The 15512-nt window shown below is 31.4% G+C and overlaps 1 protein-coding gene across 2 annotated transcripts; it reads left to right on the forward strand.

Moving 5' to 3' along the window:
* The first annotated feature begins 11052 nt into the window (after window positions 1-11052).
* LOC120209004 (E3 ubiquitin-protein ligase RHF2A-like) lies at window positions 11053-14899 on the forward strand. Of its 2 annotated transcripts, XM_039208100.1 has the most exons (9): window positions 11053-11220; window positions 11924-12064; window positions 12200-12246; window positions 13071-13133; window positions 13221-13329; window positions 13445-13824; window positions 13966-14073; window positions 14146-14498; window positions 14772-14899. In XM_039208100.1, the coding sequence occupies exons 2-8, from the start codon at window positions 11933-11935 to the stop codon at window positions 14441-14443; spliced, it is 1137 nt and encodes a 378-aa protein (XP_039064031.1). In that variant the 5' UTR covers window positions 11053-11220; window positions 11924-11932; the 3' UTR covers window positions 14444-14498; window positions 14772-14899. The 2 variants fall into 2 exon arrangements, with proteins under 2 accessions (XP_039064031.1, XP_039064030.1); XM_039208099.1 differs by lacking the exon at window positions 11053-11220 and having other exon boundaries at window positions 11918-12064.
* The last annotated feature ends 613 nt before the right edge of the window (window positions 14900-15512 follow it).

Raw genomic sequence — 15512 nt, forward strand, 5'->3', positions numbered from 1 at the left:
CGACGGTTAGGGCTAGATGGGTTTGGTCGTTGGAGGTCACCGGTCACTCTGGTCAGGGCGGGACAACACGACAATCGGGACGACGAGAATTAGGGAGGGTCGGTGGGAGTGGCTAGGGATTGAGGTTGGGAAATTTGGGGATTTTTGGGTGCTATCCCGAACTTAACCAATAACAGATATATTTAATAAAAATATCTCAAATAGTACCCTAGCTTAAACGGTTAGGGCATGGCTACCATCTTGGGGATAAGGGTTCCAAACCCCCAGCCAACAACTCTATTTTTTATTTTCAACAGACTATAAAAGTGGGAAAATTCAGGGTTAAGTTCCTAAACTTCCTACAGCTTCTAAATCAGGCTACAAGTTTTCAAAAATGTAATTTAGTCCCCCAATTAGGCAATTAATTTATAATTTAAATTGTTATTATTTATTTTAAAAAAGGTTTTGAAAAAAATAATTATATTACTCAAAATATATAGTTTTGGTTTAAGTAATAAATTCATAATTTGAAATTCAAGTAACATACTGGTTGCTTCGGTAGTTCAGGAAAATGATTAGAATTGTGCAATATCTTCAAATAATCAACTCAAATGAGGATGAATCTCATAAATACGAGAGTTTTAATCAACTAATATCACAAGTAGCATCACGAATGAAAATAATTATTATAATTGGTAAAAAATTACTAAATTAATGAACAATAATATTACTAAATCTTGTACAATTCTTTTACGTTCTTCATTGACACCAACAGAATCCAAAACATATTTTTTTACTCCACAACATTAACAACAACCAATAAAACCAATGTTTACCATATTCATCATGCAAAGACAAATAACTTATTAAAATTAGTTAAATTAAAAGTTATAAATAAATACATGTTAACAAACACAAATGGCAATTATACTGTTCACATTGCTACTATCAATAGGCATAAGTTCTTCTATCCTTCGAGAATGATCATCGAATGTTCGTTTCTAATCTCATTTTGTTGGGATAAATAATTTCGAAGACTCTAGCTTGAGATAGATAAGGATTAAATTTACTAAATTAAAAATCTCAAATTATGTGTACATCCACCCATGAAAAATATTTTTACCTGAAATGACAAAGGCAAATACATTTTTTTTGCTTAGGCAAATACATTTTTTTGCTTAGGTTTTTGGTTTATGTGCAAATCGTATAAATATGTATCGATGAATTATTACATTACAAAAAATATATATTAAACAACTTTATTAATAATATAAAAACTAGGTACTTAAATAAATTTCAAAATTAAATTATATTACCATGTCACATAACCATTTTCTTGGAAAAACACTTCAAGCATCATGACTTCTAAAAAATTCCTTGAGCAGTATAACAAATGTCGTACGTATTCTTCCAAGTAGCAATATTGAAACAAATTGTACGTTCTTCAAGCTTTAGATAAGACAAATGTTGTTTATATGTAGCAATCGAATAAGTTTCTTTAACAAAATTCGATTTCATGTCACTTATGTTATATTTATCCTGCAAAAAATTATTTAATATTTAATATAATATATTTAATATCTAGTTAGTGCCTATAATGATTTCATAAAGGTAAAATATTTAAGAAAAAATATTTAATAAATATTTATAAATAAGTACAAATAATAACACAATTTTAGTAATTATAATGATTTCACAATGCTACTACCTCGTTTTGTTCATAACTTTTAATCTTTAATGCCTTTCCACTATCATGACATATATTGTATTCTCATTGGATATATATATAATATATATATATATATATATCAATACTTAAATGTATTAATTTAACCAAACAATTAATAAAATATACAATAAATATAATTATACTTTCCGTTATGGTATTTTTATGGGTTCAAATTTTCTTTTTCATGGTCATATTCTTTGTCTTTAGATCACTAGTAGAATTTGGACATGCAAAAGACGACATAACATTCTTTTTATGTTGAGAATCTTTTCTCTTTGTTGGTGCTTGTGATTACTTGATTTTTTCCACATCTTTTATTATCCTTAGGGTTTTTCTTAATGTGACTAATTGACTAGGAAGTTGATATTTGTCAAATTGAAAGTAATATCTCACTAGAACTCTGGTGGACCATTAGTCGTTGACTTTACTCTATCTTCAAAACTAACATCAAGTTTTCTTTTATCACTAGGTTGCGGAGGAGAAAAATAACCAGGAGAAAATTGATGAACGGAAAGTTACACACTTTCTACTAGGACTATCAATTTTCTCCTTCAATGACACAATATTTAATTGTTCTTCCTGAAATCCATTATCTAAATATTCATTGTTTAACGAATCATTATCTGAACATTTCTCTTTTGATCTATCCATCATGTAAATCTTCCTCATGAGGTCTATAATTCACTTATCCTTAAAATATTCTTCAAATAGACCACTTATGTGAATAAGTACCTTTCAATATTTTTTATTGAATCAATCATGACATCTAACTTGTTCGTAAAATTGAAGACTCTTGAGCTTTCTCCTTATGTACAACTTCAACTCCTCTCTATATGAAATAAAATAAATAATAATTTTGACTATAACCTTATATAAATTTAAAGACCCAGTAAAAATCTACTAAATTAACAACATAAAACATTAGATAAAGTATAAAAACGATTGTTAAAATAATAAAAAATGAAATTAATTTTTTTATGATGAGAAATTTAACATATTAATCAAAACGCTAAACATACACACTCGTTCAATTAATAACAATGAATGTCCTCAATATTGATATTTCTGAATTCATGTCAAGATACCTCTTGCACTCCATTCTTGCTTGTTTTGGAAGAGTTAAATTGAGATCTATTGACTAGTTCAAATAGTTATAAAATCAAAGTTAAAGTTAATTTGATCAAAATCAATACTAAAAAAAACAAAATAAAAAATAAATATCAAATTAAAATTAAACATCAAAATTATATATCAATAATAAATATTAAATTTAAGATTCAAATGATCAAATTAATATTAAGTTAATGTTAAGCATCAAATTGTCAATATTAATTATAACAATTAACATAAAATGATATGAAATTAGTGCTAATTAAAAATTAATGAATAAAACAAAGTATTAATATTATTGTTAATTAAAATTAAAAAACAAATTTAAAATTAATTATCAAAATTAAATAAAGTCAAATTTTTTAAGGATTTAAGGGAAAGTATGGAGTTTTACATGAAATTTAACCATTAAAATAAACATAAGTATGGGGGCTTTCATGTAATTTAGTAATGTATATCAAAATCCATACGTCTAAGTCTAAAATATAATCAGGTGAAAATATGGGAGTTTTCATTAAATTTTACTATACGAATTCAAACAAAAATAAGGGGACTTCGAATGTAGTTTGACCAAACAAATTAAAACTTAAAGCATTTGGGTTTTACCCAAATCAAGGCCGACGATAACGAATAGGATTTTCACACAGTTTGGTTTCCGATAAATGAGCAGCGGTGCTCGAGTTCGATTGGGTTGGGTGGGCCGCGGTCTCAGATGGTTTTCCGATTATCTACGTGTGTTCAAAACAAAGGAACACGATCAGGTGGCGGTCGATGCAAACAACAATAATTTCCTTCGCGACAGTCGGTTTTGGGTGACGGCAATGGATCCGGGCAACGTTGGGCGACAAGCAAGACTTGTTTCCTCTTTGCGTGACTCTCCGGCAGCACGAATATTGTATAAAATGATTTACCGGCGAGACGTGGTTGTCGCCGGCGATGGATAATGGTGATTGTTGATTAATTTGGGATGAACTTGATATTTATATAGGTTAGAAATTTTAATTCCAAACGAATTAAATTACTCAAATGAATTAATATTTTAATAAAAAATTATAATTTAATTATAATCCAATTTAATTTAAGATTAAATTTTAATAAATGGTTAATTTTAAATAAATCATTATACTTTTTAGTATTTAATAATAAGGACGATTTTATTAGTGATTTCTTTAGGTGTATCGTTTTAGTGTTGTGTTGCAGTATGCGACGTGCACGGTAGACTTATCCATTTTGTTGAAAGTATTCAAAATTTTTAATATTTTGTAAATATTTAGTTTTTAATAATTATATTTGAAGTTTAATATCATTTAACATTTTTATTTTTTAAATATTATTAATCTAATGTAAGTTCTAGAATATATTTAAGGAATAGTGAACTTAGGGTGACGAGAGATAGTGATACATATTTTAATATTTTCTAATAACTTATAATTTATAATTTTATATAATACTTTTAAACTTTTTATATTATTTTAATTTTTAATATTTTCAAAAGCAATAGATTTTTTAAATTCCTAATTTCTTTTACTTAAAAAAATAAATTTTGAACTCTTAATAAATTCAATTAGCTCTGAACTCGATTAAAAAAATAAATAAACCCTTCGCTACATCAACATTTTCATGAATACTATAACATTAATATAATATTGTTACATTATCACAATTTTTTTATTAAGTTAAGATGATTATAAAGTAGTATTATAAATTACTCTCAACTATTTAATATGAGTGCTTAGCAGTCGTTAGTGCTCGAACCTATAATATTAAGAACAACAACAATTCTGTTAACCATTGAGGTAAGTTGTTCATGAACATTATTACAATTAACCCTACATTAATACCGTAGCGATCTATGTATGTTAAGAGTGAAATTAATGTAATCAATTGAGTTTAAAGATAAAATTGTTATAACTAAAAAAAGAATGAAATTATTGATTAAAATTTATTATACTAAAAAATTACTCCTTAACTCTTTAATTTATTTTATCAAACCAAATTTAGATAAAATTTAATTTCTCTTTTAGAGAAAATCGAGTTTTAATTTATTTAATTTTTATAAAACGTTAAATAAATTAAATGTTTAAAAATATATTTAAATATATAAATAAAATGTCTCATAATGAATAAATAGGTATTTTATTAAAAATTACTGAAAATATTAAAAAAAACACCAATTTAACATTCTTTATTGGATATGTATCGAACTAGTATCATTTCTGATAGTATAAGGGGGAGGCGCATTTCACGGAACGCTCCTTGCTGATATTGAGGGAAGGCACATTGCAGAGGCACCTTTCATGGGTTTATGTTGATTTGGCGCCATGGTGGAAGACAAGTTTCAGGGGATGCGCCTTTGAAGGCTCGTTTGGGGCACACCTTTTAATATCGGTTTAGGGTTATGGTTTAACAATTTAGAGAGTTTAGGTTAAAGTGATTTAGGGTTAGGGTTTTATGTTAAAATGGTTTAGGGTTTTTTTAGAGTAAAGTGGTTTAAGTTTTTTGTTTAAATGGTTTAGGATTTGTTTAAAATTAAAATCTTGATCTTAGGAAATAATCCCTAAACTAAAAATAATGAATCTTAAACATTATATTGCAAATATATATAAGAGAAAGCCACATCTTGTAAAATAAAAGAAAATAAAATCACATTAATTGAAAGTACAAGAAAATAAAATCACATAAATTGAAATATTAGAAAATAAAATTACATAAGTAATGGCAACGGTTAATTGATAAAAGAGCTGGACATTTTATCTATGTGCCTAGGTTACACTGACCACATCTTTATTTTTGTTTGACATCTCTCGAATATCCATATCACAATGAATTTGAGTGGATTTTGGATGACCTGACTCCCTTAATAACAATAGATTTGGTATAATTGTAAGCCAAGTTTGAATCTCATTTGAGTTTTTTTCATTACCTATGTGGAAAACTTAAATTCATATACATTGAATACTTGCGAAAGTTGGTATACGAGATCAACATAACTTTTATAGTCTAAATGAGAATTTGAGCAAGATGCTATGACATGATAGCATGTATACTTCAGAGCTTGAAAAACCCCACAATCACACCACCTTTCTTGTAGATTAACTCTGAAAGAGTTCGATTCAATCCCTTAAAGAGGTCGTGATATTTTTGTGACATGAAATTATTCACAGGTGCAAGAATAAATTGTTACCAACATTCCATTTGATGCTGCAACTTTTTTTTTGTAGATTTGCTACTAATCTTGGGTGATAAACATGACCGTTTTGCATCCAAGTAAGAGCTTGTCCTTCGAGCTTGGCAAAAAGATGACCAAAAAAAAGTAGCTCATTTTAACCAAAGCATAGGGATGGCAAAAAAACCTGAACCCGATGGGGAAAACCGAAAACCAAATTAAACGGGTCGGGTTCGGGGATGATAAACGGGGACGGGTTTGGTAATCCCCGCCCCGATTACCCGATTACCCGGCCTCATACCCGGCTCGATAAATATTAAAAATAAATATTATATATATATAATATTAATAAATTTAATTTAAATTAAAATATATATATAATATTTATATATTTAATTAAATATATATATACCTGGCCCGATACCCGGCCCGATACCCGTTTAAATAATTGTTTATGCTAAACGGGGATACCCGTTTCCCCGCGATTTCCCCCGATTACTCTATGGGGATCTCCGTTTAAATTCCCGCGGTTTTTTAAGCGGGGATGGGTACGGGTTTTTTAAACGGGTACGAGGAACTCGGCCCGTTGCCATCCCTACCGAAGCAGTTATAGGTAAATGACACCCTCCTTTAAGGTTGAATTGATATCCTCAGGCAAGTTGGTTATCATATGACCATATCAATAACCATCATCGTATGCATTTATCAACATTTCTTTGTTGATGATTCTGATGTAATTGTATCCTTGCTCATTTTTTCCTTACAACTCTTGAAGCATAAACTCAAACCTTTGAGGTTAAAGTTCATAACCTAAGCCATATGTACTAGTTAGTGTGAACTAGAAATAAATAAATAAAAATGATTGTGAAATGAAATTGAAAAAAATAACATACCCGCGTATAAGTAATTGGAATTTATCATTCTCTTATATTTTTTGTGGTAGTTTACAACAATATGTCGGATACAACAACAATATTTAATCCTCTTAATCAGTAGACTCGTCAGAAGTAATATTCAGTTCTTCAATTCTCCATGTTTTTTCTTGTTGTCGTTCACATACAAATTAGAACAATGCTTCTGGGTCTCCATCATCTACCTCTGTTTCTTCATCATTTTTCTTAGTTGGTGGAATACTCGAACTAGAAACAACATCCTCAACCATAAGATCAAGGTCGAGATAAGCAAACTCTACAAATAAATCAACATTAGATATAGAATGATAGTAGTATGTCTCAATCATAAAAGCAAGATCGACATAATCACATAGATGAAACCTCGAGCATGATAGTGGTAATTTATAATATATAAAAAGATATTCTTCTATTGCTTATGAGTTAAACCTTTATTTCTATTTTCAACTTCAACTTGTCAAGTTGAATGTTGTTTATAAGATATGCTTAAAGATTTGCAATCATAATAAACAGTCGTAAGAATAATTGTCATGTTAGCGAAAATCTCAAACTTTAAAAGTGAAAGATTCAATTTTTTATGTTTCTTTGCTTCAACTGAGTAAAATAACATTCACGTCACACATATTATAGACCCTTAGGAAGCACTTCCTATAGGATGAGCCTTCATTGAATTTTGGGTTATTTTTTCATTAACAATTAATAGGAATTAGAAACATAATATAAAAAAACTTAAAATAAAAATATAACACAAAAAAAGGTTTATGAGTACATAACATTAAATGAAAAATTATAAAAAATAAAAAACATAATTCAAGTAAGTTTATAAAAAAAACCACATAACATTAAATAAAACATTATAATTAAATTCTAACGATATCTCTTTCTTGAATGTGTTCCACATGGCGGTGATTGTCTATTTCGATGAGGGTTTCTTCTTTTAGGTTGGTATTCCTCTTCACTCTCTTCATCTTCATCATCATCATCATCGACACCAGGAACACTTTCTTGATTAGGCATGGATGAAGCTGAATGACCTATATAAATAGCAAGCCTCGAGGCGTATCGTTAACTATCACACAACTCAATGAGAATTGCAAAGATTATGAAAAAACTGACATTGATGTCTACGATCCATATTAAGGTTGAGGTGTTTATGGTGGAGCACCACTCGCCAAATAGTAGCATATGAAGGAAATGTTGGATCAATAGACATAGGCGTATAATATCTTCCAAAGGGTGTCATAAAACCTTGCAGACTCAGTATGTAACCCTGTGGGCTAGAAATATAACCCGGTGCCAGTGGTATCTGAAGGTGTTGCGGTGGCATCTGAATAGACGGTGTAGCCCATGTAAACTGTCGGGTTTAGGATGTAACCCAGTGGCGATGGTGGATGTTGTGATGGTTCCAGTGCTGTAGTTGAGGATGAGCAAGAAGTTCCTACTCTTTGTCCACGAGTCGGAGGATGATGATTGTGAAGGTGGACATTTTCTCGACGACAATGAATTTTCCTACCTCGTGCTTCCGTAGAAAGTATGAACGGCTTCTCGTTCATGTTGAACGACTGAATATAGTCTTTCGTAATTGAAAAACCATTTTCGTGCATATATTACCGAGGGGCATTCGTTGATACTGATCCTCCAACATTATTATATCTCTGTGTTTCACCACCCAATTAACATCTTTTTTGCCTTGTCTATCAATGTTATGCATATTGTTGAGATTCATACGTGTTCCAGGAATATATTGTGTGAAACCAAATTGACAAAGCACACGGTCAATCGAATGCCACTTAACAATAGTATAACATATAAGAGGCACAACCGCCACCCATACATCTAATATCCCACTCAAGTGAGGTGTTATGCAAGCCCTTATTTCATCGAACAAATAAGGAGCACATTCGAACTAAAACAAAATATATATTTCTTATCAAAATAATATTATATTATATGACGATAATTAAATAAAATATTAAAATTTAAAAACGTACCTTTAAACCAATTTTTTATCAATGAGTAATCGGATATCTTCTAATTCATCAGGGACATCACAATGATTTTTTTATGTTAATAATCACCTATTTAATATAAAAATATATTTCATCATATACTCCAAAAATTATTTATAAACGGACTCAATATTAAAATTACCTTAATAATAATGAGAAGACAAATGGCTCATTCACGACCAGACATAAAAAGGACATGCGATACCAAGCTCATGATTGGAGAAGAAGAAGCAACCGCCAATAACAATTTTACTATATTCGTTGCCCAACACATTTTTCTAAACAGAAATGCCAAAACTGCAAAGCCCCAACTCAATCTGCTGACTACTTCAAAATTAGTGAGGTGACTACTTCAAAATATATTTCATCATATACTCAAAAAATTATTTATAAACGGACTCAATATTAAAATTACCTTAATAATAATGAGAAGACAAATGGCTCATTCACGACCAGACATAAAAAGGACATGCGATACCAAGCTCATGATTGGAGAAGAAGAAGCAACCGCCAATAACAATTTTACTATAATTCGTTGCCCAACACATTTTTCTAAACAGAAATGCCAAAACTGCAAAGCCCCAACTCAATCTGCTGACTACTTCAAAATTAGTGAGGTGACGCAACCACATACAATGAACTTGGTTGTGAGATTTATTGGGCATCAAGATCCCTCCTATAATTCATAATATGTATGCCCAGGCAAATGATTTTGCCTCTTCATCGGAACAATTGTCATTCAAATCTTGAAAATTGGATTTCAACCATGCTAACTGTATTCGACAATCGTTGAACTCAGTCGGGGAAGCTCCAAGATACTTCGAGCACAACGTATGCCAATCACCATTTGCACACAACAAATAACAGTTCCATTTACCAAAAGCCTTAAATTCATTGAAACATCCTCCAGGATAATAATGCACTCTCCACATGGAAGATGAAATATATATGTATATAATCTCCACCTCTCAATTAGTGTAGAAATAAGTGTGAGTTCAAGTTTACAACACCCCACAATTTTAGCTATGTAACCAAATCCATCCTCAGATAAATACCTCTAGATACGACGCGATATGTTCATCTTAGTGTTACGAATAAACAATTCTAATAAACAACCATTTCCCTAATTAATAAATATTCTACGAATTAAAATTTTAAATAATACTAAAAAATTAAATTAATAAAATATTCAAAAAAAAATTAAAATAACACAATTTAATATTGTTACCGTATCTATAAAATGACTTGAGATATGATTTGCATCTAATCACATCATCTCACCTTTCATTTTATAACCATAAGAAATAAATATAATAAAAATGTAAATTAAAATTTTTACCTTCTAAATATTTTTACAAACTTTACTTAAAGGAAAATCTAATAAGAAAAATGAGAGAAAAATGTTTTTGATGTGATTTGTTTGAAGGTGAAGAAGGACTTATAAGGGAGGGGAGGGTTTAAGCGGGAATAATGGGCAGGAGCAACGGGCGGGGCGGAAGGCGCCCCTTGTAACGTGCCTTTCAATGTGGCGTGAAAATCCCGTAAAAGTGTGTTCCTAAATGTACATTCTCATGTGACGCCAACTAAATTGAAAAGCACACTCAATGCAACGTATGTTTCACATAACGTACCTCTCCTATTTTATCGGAAAGAGTATTAGTTTGATACATATTTGATAAAGGATTCTAAATTTATATTTTTAATATTTTCAGTGATTTTAACGTAAAATTACCGAATAAGTAGAAGAAAACAAAAGATGATTCTCTTACCATTGAGTTGATTTGATATGATTAGAATTTATACGATAAATTAAATATAAAATATGTCCACTATTAATTAAATAAGAAAAAGTAGAATGATCCCATAAAAAATAGACAATTTTTAAAGAAACCCATCTAGAACATAAAGTTGTGAGGTATATACAATGACAAATAATAGAATATACTATGATGATATAAATAAGATCCAATTATTTAAAGGAAAAACATACATGTGGAGGTGTTGGTGGCCAAATTGGTGGAGATGAAAGCTTTAAAAAAGGTATATATGCACATTACTTAAAAAAACAAACCCATCAATTATTTATGAAGATCAAGGTACCCATGTCTTTTGATTTCTTGCTCTCTCCCTCTTTCTATCATTATGTAATCATTTATATTTTCTACGAATTTCATAGGGCTTGTTAGTTGTGATCTAAAGATATCTCTGGCATTCCCTTGGAAATCAATAAGCTCAAATTTGTGTCTCTCTTTCATGGGCATTTCTTTGATTCCTTGAATCATTTCAGAAGAGTTTCCAAAATCAATTTTTTTGTGGGTAAGCCCCTCTTTTTCTTTTAATTGTATTCATATTTATGTATTTTCTATTTGGGTTCATGCGTTTATATCTTCAAGTCCAGTTGAATATCCCTTTCTCGTCTGGGTTTTACTGGTTTATGTGTATGATACAGCAAGGTTTTATCTTTGTATTCAATGATTAATATGTTGTGGATCTGCTTTGCCTGTTTTACATATTTTTTGCTTTCCTTTATTGTTAGAGTTTAAACGAGTTAAATGTGATTTTAACAAATTTGTATATGTTTGACATGTAAATATGGTTCTTTTGTTTTATTTTAATTTTTATTTTGCATTCAACAAATGTATTTATGACAATCAAACAGGGCCGGATTTTTAATAGTTGGAATCAGAAAAATGTATTTGATGATATATACAGAGATTGAAAAATGAAAATCATAACACAGTTCGATTATCTATGTTAGATTGTCCCTGGTAGAAGCTATTTGAATCATGGGAAATTTGACTTTATAAACTTCATTATTTCAATTTAATTAGATGTTAGGAAAACACAACTGTTTTGGCTGGTTAGAGCCTTTCTGCTATTCGTGCCTGTAATTGTCAAGGGAAACATCGTTGTTTTCGAATGTTGGAAAAGTGTGTATCATCAGAACAGAATAGAATTTTAGTATGCAGTGTCTGTGACTGTCGAAAATTTGTGAGTTTTTTTTTGTTTCATCATGAAGGTTCAGGGGATGGAAGAGATGCATAAAACTGACAATCATATGACATCAGCTGCTGCCTTTGTGGAAGGGGGAATCCAGGATGCCTGTAATGATGCTTGCAGCATATGCCTCGAGGAGTTTTCTGGAAACGATCCTTCAACAGTAAGGCCTAGGACAACAAATTCATTTTTCTATTAACCCCTTCTGTTTGGTGATATGGATTTCATGCACTATTTCCCTTGACTAGCATTGTGTAGAAGTATCTCAATACAAATTCTTTTCTACCTTTACTTGTAGGTGACTAATTGCAAGCATGGGTTTCACCTCCAATGCATTCTTGAATGGTATGTTTCGTGTAAATCTCAAAATGATTATATTTCCATTCTAGTGGAATTAATTGTTTGTGTAGAACTCCTTACTGTTGCCAATGTTTTTTGCCCCTTTTTTAGATTCAGTATGTGTTTTTTATACCACAATTTGGTTCTCACCTGTACATTGACTGTCAGTGAAGTGTTTAAGACATTGATCAAATAGTTCAATGAGAGAGGTGATTGGAAGTGTACAAAGGGTAAGGTGTCATATGTGACCAGAAAAGAAATAAAAGAGCAACCTCTAGAAAGGCTAAACATGGCCAAATTAGTGCTTTGTACACGAGACATTAAACATCCGGCTTTTATGTCACGGGTCTGTATCTACTTGGAAAGATACGTATTTGACCTAATTATATGGTATGTTTACATGATTGGATCATGCATTTGATTATGTCTCAACTATATGATGCATCTGATTTTGACAGTTCTATATGATGTATTTCATTAGTTCCATGTTTTTATCCTTTGATAACAGCAATGATGGTTAAATTTATCTAGTTATGTTCTGATAGTTAATAACTTACAATCTCATAACCCTTGTATTTATATTTTTTTTTCCCCTTTCCTTAGTTTACGTTGTAATTGCTGAAGATAACATTCTCGTTTCGTAAAAATAAGTGCCTCAATTCACATTAAACTCTCTTGCTTGTGCCTGCAACAAATTTTCTTTTTTGATTGGTGACATTATTTTAATATTTAAGTTGTCTTGAATTTTGGAAGCATACATTATTGAAAGGAAGAAATCACAGAATAAAGCTCAAGCTTAACACAAGTTCCTTTTTCCCCAATAAATTTAGGTGCCAGAGAAGTTCGCAATGCCCCATGTGCTGGCAAGCCATTAGCTTGAAGGACCCTGCAAGGTTTTCTTATTTATCCACACATTTGCACTTTGAATATTCACATCTTAACACCTGTGGAGTTAGCTAATAATGTGTCAACCGTTACAGTCAAGAATTGCTTCAAGCAGTCGAAAGGGAAAGAAGCTTTAGGGATACCCCATCAAGAAATACCACAATATTTCACCATCCCACCCTTGGTGATTTTGAATTGCAACATGTATGCTGCCTACAAGTCCTTGTCTGAAACTTTTGTTTACTTCTATTCTGCAATAAACTTTTTACGCCATTCATTCATCCAATAGAATATATACAATTTTCAATTTGTTTTGCAGTTACCAGTTGGTATGAATGATCCTGAACTTGAAGAGCATATAATACAGCACTTGGCTGCCGCCACTGCTATGGGAAGGGCCCACCACGCTGGTCGGAGGGAGGGACATAGAAGATCATCACCTCATAGTCGTCCACACTTCTTGGTGTTCTCCACTCATCCTGGTGCAGAGGATTCTGGTTCTGGATCGTTGCCACTTACACAGGTAGCAGGGGAAACCAGTACAGCTGCAGTCACTGTTGCTAATCCATCTACTCCACTATTGTCCGGAGGAGATGAGTTATCCCAACGGATATCACCATTTCCTTCTAGTCAAAATACATCTGCATCTGGATCCACTGTCAATCCAGTAAACAGACGAGGATTTTCCTTTAATAATCGGTATTTCATTATCTTTTTTCATGCTTTTAAATACTCAATGTATGATCTATCTAGTATTTTTATTTTCTTTGCAGCAGCACTTCCTATTAATTTTCTAATCATGTATGTATCATCTTGTTGATTATTTGTCTTTCTCCATAGAAGCACTTGCAGTAATTCCTCATTGACAAATCAGGAGAGAACCAGACCATCAGAGTTGCAATCATTTTCAGAGTCTTTAAAATCCAGAATTAATTCAGTGTCCTTGAGGTATAACGCGAACTTAATACATATTTTTCCTCTTATGTTACTAATTTGACGTTAAAACATGTGGAATTAAAGGTACAAGGAATCAATCTCAAAGAGTACTAGAGGTTTGAAGGAGAGGTGGTTCTCACGCAACCCTTCTATGCCTGATGGCGAGAATGAAGCTCGGAGAGAAGCGAGTGCAGGAATTGCTAGTGTGTCTCGAATGATGGAACATCCTGAGACTGATGAAAATAGCAGACAAAAACAACATTCTATGTTACATCATTTTGGCAGATCCTCCGATACAGAGCTAAGAAACCGAGATAACCCTTTAAGTATTAGCTCTTCACCTTCACCTGCTTCGCATGCTGGAAGTTTCCTTTCTAATTAAGTTATGAGAAGTTATTTTGGCAAATGGGATCTACCCCAGAATTTCGTCTTTGTAGGTGAGTCAGCTCAGCATGTTTGGTTTGAATTCATCTTTCGCCTTTATATAAGCACTAGAACTCAGCAATAGAGAACAATGACTTTCCATCCTCCTTTATTCTTACTGTCCAGTTTTAGCGAGTACAGAGCCATAGACCACACATGGTGAAGTCTGCTGCATCGACCTAACCTGTAGCATCTTATTCCATCACATAACAATCAATCTCTGAAAGATTTACTCTGCTCTACTTTAGCTTTAATCTTTCTAAACAAGCTTTTTTCTATGTTCTCAGGTTGTCCATCTCGTTTCTCCAAAAATGGCATGCTGCCTTTGCATTTCAGGCCAGCTGATTTGGCATATACGGATGGATAAATTCATGGTGGTTAAATAAGCCCACAAGAAGTCTGAGAAAGAGCTTTCATTTGGTCACAAACCTATATATATATATATTTACAAAGATAATGTATGGGGTTTGCTTCTAGGGACTGTATTTGCTACATTTGTGTTGATTCACTATGGTTCCAAAACCTTTTATATTTTCTTGTTAAAGTCATGCATGGTCCTCATACGGATTATAAGCAGGATCTTATATGGGATACTATCAAATTGAAAAATCTCTTTCATTTAACAACTAAAAGCAAGTGTTTGATAATATATTGGTTTTATGAATTACAGGCAAAATGAGAGGATATGAAATCAAAATGACAAATATAGAAAAACCCTACATAAACGATGATTTCAGTAACTGTCGAACTATAATTCGTGGTTTGTGAGAATATTGTTAAAATGCCAACCCAAGAATACTGGAAATACTCTTTATTTCTCTGCAGTATAAAATTATACAACCAATGTATTTATACAATAACTAGACATCTAACTAACTTGTAAACTAACCAAAACCAACTAACTAATTCTCTAACTGTACAAACAGAAATAATCTCATACAACCGTTCTCTACACTCCCCCTCAAGTTGAGGGATTAAAACATTTTTCATCCTCAACTTGCCCACCAAATAGTTGTGTTGTTGTATTA

This window comes from Hibiscus syriacus, unplaced genomic scaffold (assembly GCF_006381635.1).
Source record: "Hibiscus syriacus cultivar Baekdansim isolate YM2019G1 unplaced genomic scaffold, ASM638163v2 tig00018026_pilon, whole genome shotgun sequence".
NCBI classification, from domain to species: Eukaryota; Viridiplantae; Streptophyta; class Magnoliopsida; order Malvales; family Malvaceae; genus Hibiscus; species Hibiscus syriacus.

Coding starts and splice junctions, on each gene's coding strand:
- LOC120209004 (XM_039208099.1), top strand. CDS start 11,918: ATGAAGGTTCAGGGGATGGAAGAGATGCATAAAACTGACAATCATATG. Junction 13,330..13,444: donor GTGATTTTGAATTGCAACAT/GTATGCTGCCTA, acceptor TTTGTTTTGCAG/TTACCAGTTGGTATGAATGA. Junction 14,074..14,145: donor ATTAATTCAGTGTCCTTGAG/GTATAACGCGAA, acceptor GTGGAATTAAAG/GTACAAGGAATCAATCTCAA.